This window comes from Oratosquilla oratoria, chromosome 24 (assembly GCF_046742065.1).
Source record: "Oratosquilla oratoria isolate Oo_2021 chromosome 24, ASM4674206v1, whole genome shotgun sequence".
Taxonomy (NCBI): domain Eukaryota; kingdom Metazoa; phylum Arthropoda; class Malacostraca; order Stomatopoda; family Squillidae; genus Oratosquilla; species Oratosquilla oratoria.
Genome location: NC_134800.1, coordinates 9,446,159 through 9,448,796, shown reverse-complemented (window position 1 = coordinate 9,448,796; position 2,638 = coordinate 9,446,159). Strand labels below are relative to the sequence as shown.

Sequence of the window (2,638 nt, the reverse complement as noted above, 5' to 3'; positions counted from 1 at the left end):
GGGTAATATTTTTATACACAATGATATAGTAATCATATAAAATCAGACGCATCCTTTGCACCGCTCCAACGGTAATTTAAGTAACAAAATAAGAAGGTATTGAATTTCCCTGAATACTTTCGTTACTCAGAGAGTTACCCGAACCCCCTCCGTTCCTCTAAAATAAAAAAGAATGAAGATAATTATGAAAAATAAAATATCAAAGTTGATGTTTATTGTTCCCATATTTGGCCTCGATTTTAGGTTATGTCCCAAACCGTGTGATAAATCATTCATAGATTTCTGGAAAGAAACTCTCGATTTTTTTGCGTTGTTTTAAAGATTTTTTTATTTCGCTGTCAATAACGAGCTGGAAAAGAAAAGAGAGAAGAGTCGCCGGTAGCTAGCTCTCTTTTTATGAAAAAAAAAATAGATGAAAATAATCGAATAAGATGAAGAATTTGGTTCTTCGGGAGGTGAGGCTGTTGGTGGACTTTCTCAAAATGGTCTTCGGGAAGGAAAATTCTTTCAGAAAATCTTCAGGATCACCACAAGGAGGTACCAATCATTGTTCGCATTTAATAAATACAAAAAAAGAATCAAAATAATGATAAAATTATTTAAGCAAATTTGTGATTACAAGTTTGGATTAAAAGTGAAATATAGATAATACTGAAAAAGAAGATGGAATAAATTCAGAAATTGATTCACAGGCCCATGCGGGCAGACTCTGTTGACACCTGTCGTTTGATAAATGAATACCTTTCTACAGGTGTTGAACAGTTACCTGGAGGGTGAACACCTGTCTGGTGATGAACAAGTACCTGGAATAGTGTTCTGCCAGGTAGAATGAACACTGGCACAGAACTTGTTAAGAACACCTCTACTGTTTATATTCAGGTTATGTAACAAGTTGATTGAATTTTGCCAAGTAGTTAATAGGTAATTGAAAGAACACCTGCCAGGTAATGAACGACGATGGCAAGAGACACCTGTTAGATAACACAGAAGAAGAAAAGAAAATTCTCAAAAATAAATAAATGAAAATAAAGAAATAAGATAAATGACCCCCTTGAGGAACAGCTATTCCTGAGGACAACCAAACCTCAAGGACTGCTTTTGAGGACGATATATTCTCTGGAGGATCACCTGCCTGGTACGGCGAGACTCCCCTGAGGGCGACCTAAGCTGGCAAGAGCCCGAAGCAACCCTGTCCTCGAGAGCCCGAATATAAGGTATACCTCGAAGGGAGTTACAAGACACGTATACACACACACACGTACACACAGACACGCACACAAACACGTCCTTGCTGTCCCGGGATTTTCCTTCAGCGGCTAATCCGCCCCCGGGGTGGAGGGGTGACTCCTGAGATCACATCATGGCCTCCGGCCGAAGCGAACGAAGAAGAAACAAGAGGACCTAACTAGAGACTCCGGAGACGGAGGAACCTCTTACCTCGCTCTCGCGGGCCAGGCGGCGGAAGAGTTCGTCGGACTCGAACTTGCTCTTCTGGTCGGGGACGACGCGCGGCATCTTGAACATGAGGCGCGGCTTGGGGGCCTGCGGCGCCTCGTACAGCGGCGGCAGGCTCGACTCGTAGGGCGGGAGCATCGTGGTGGACATGGAGACCTGTTCGTTTAGGGTCGCTGTCATTCCTGTATAAACAACGCGCGGAGGCACAGCGGGCTCGCGTCGTCGGCGGCGGTAATCCAACGTGAGAGCAATTTATGTATATATATATATAATATGTATATCTATATATATTCCTTTTTCCTTGTGTGTGTGTCTCGTGCGAGTCTGAGACCGTCCTTGGCACACCCGAGAGAGTATGGAACTGGTGGTCGGCAGTCTATACCTGGGTACGCGTTTGTCAGTCCGCAACGACGCGAGCGAGGGTCTGATTTGCCACAATGCGCACTTGCTCAAGTCGTGGAGACTACTGATCGGGACTCCGCTACCCAACGCCATGTCGGTCCGAGGCGGGGCGGTAGGCGGTGACGTGGGCGGAGCTAACCCGACCCACCAATCACCGCGCCGGGAGATGAGCTTCGGGGCGGGGCCGGGTGTGCGAGCCAATCAGGTGGGACTTCGGCCCCTGCAAGGAGGGTCTAGTACCTTGGCGCTGCGGTTAGCCAATCAGTGGGCGGCGTGGATCCCTGTCCCCTCTCCCTGGGGGACGGCGGGGTTGCCGTCGTGCCCTCAGTGGCCGCAACTTGCGTGGCCCCCGCACCTCAAGGACGTTCACTTTTACGTGTCCCTAGGCCGCTCGGTCACCCTGTAGACCCACCGACACCTCACCGCATCTTCAGGAAGGATCTCCGAAGGACCTCGCCCAGGTCTTCGGGACCCAGAAGACGCGGTTCCCCTCGAACCTGCTCCACCCTCGGGGGGTGTCGGGGAGACCCGAGATCGAACCCAGTTCTCTTTTTCATCAAGCCAATGCGTGTCCGGGTTGTGTTGGCACCATCTGCCGTGGCCGTCCGCCAGATCTCGCCTTTTCATTTATTAAACGGTCTCTTCTGGAAGTGACGTCATCGTCATCCTGGTGCCACAGGGGCTCAGGTCCTGGGGGACTTTTTTCAGCCTCAGGGTGGGGCCTGTCGCAGGACTCGAATCCTGTCTGTTAAGGATTAAATGGACGAAAACGTGGAGACAA

The 2,638-nt window shown here is 48.9% G+C and overlaps 1 protein-coding gene across 1 annotated transcript in view; it reads right to left on the bottom strand.

Annotated features, from left to right (window-relative positions):
* LOC143038440 (protein big brother-like) overlaps window positions 1–1,905 on the bottom strand; it is a 110,937-nt gene extending 109,032 nt beyond the window's left edge. Inside the window, exon 1 of the mRNA XM_076207635.1 lies at window positions 1,438–1,905. Coding sequence (XP_076063750.1) covers window positions 1,438–1,635 — 198 coding nt within the window. The 5' untranslated portion in view covers window positions 1,636–1,905. The remainder of the gene's footprint in view (window positions 1–1,437) is intronic.
* Between the last annotated feature and the right edge of the window lie 733 nt (window positions 1,906–2,638).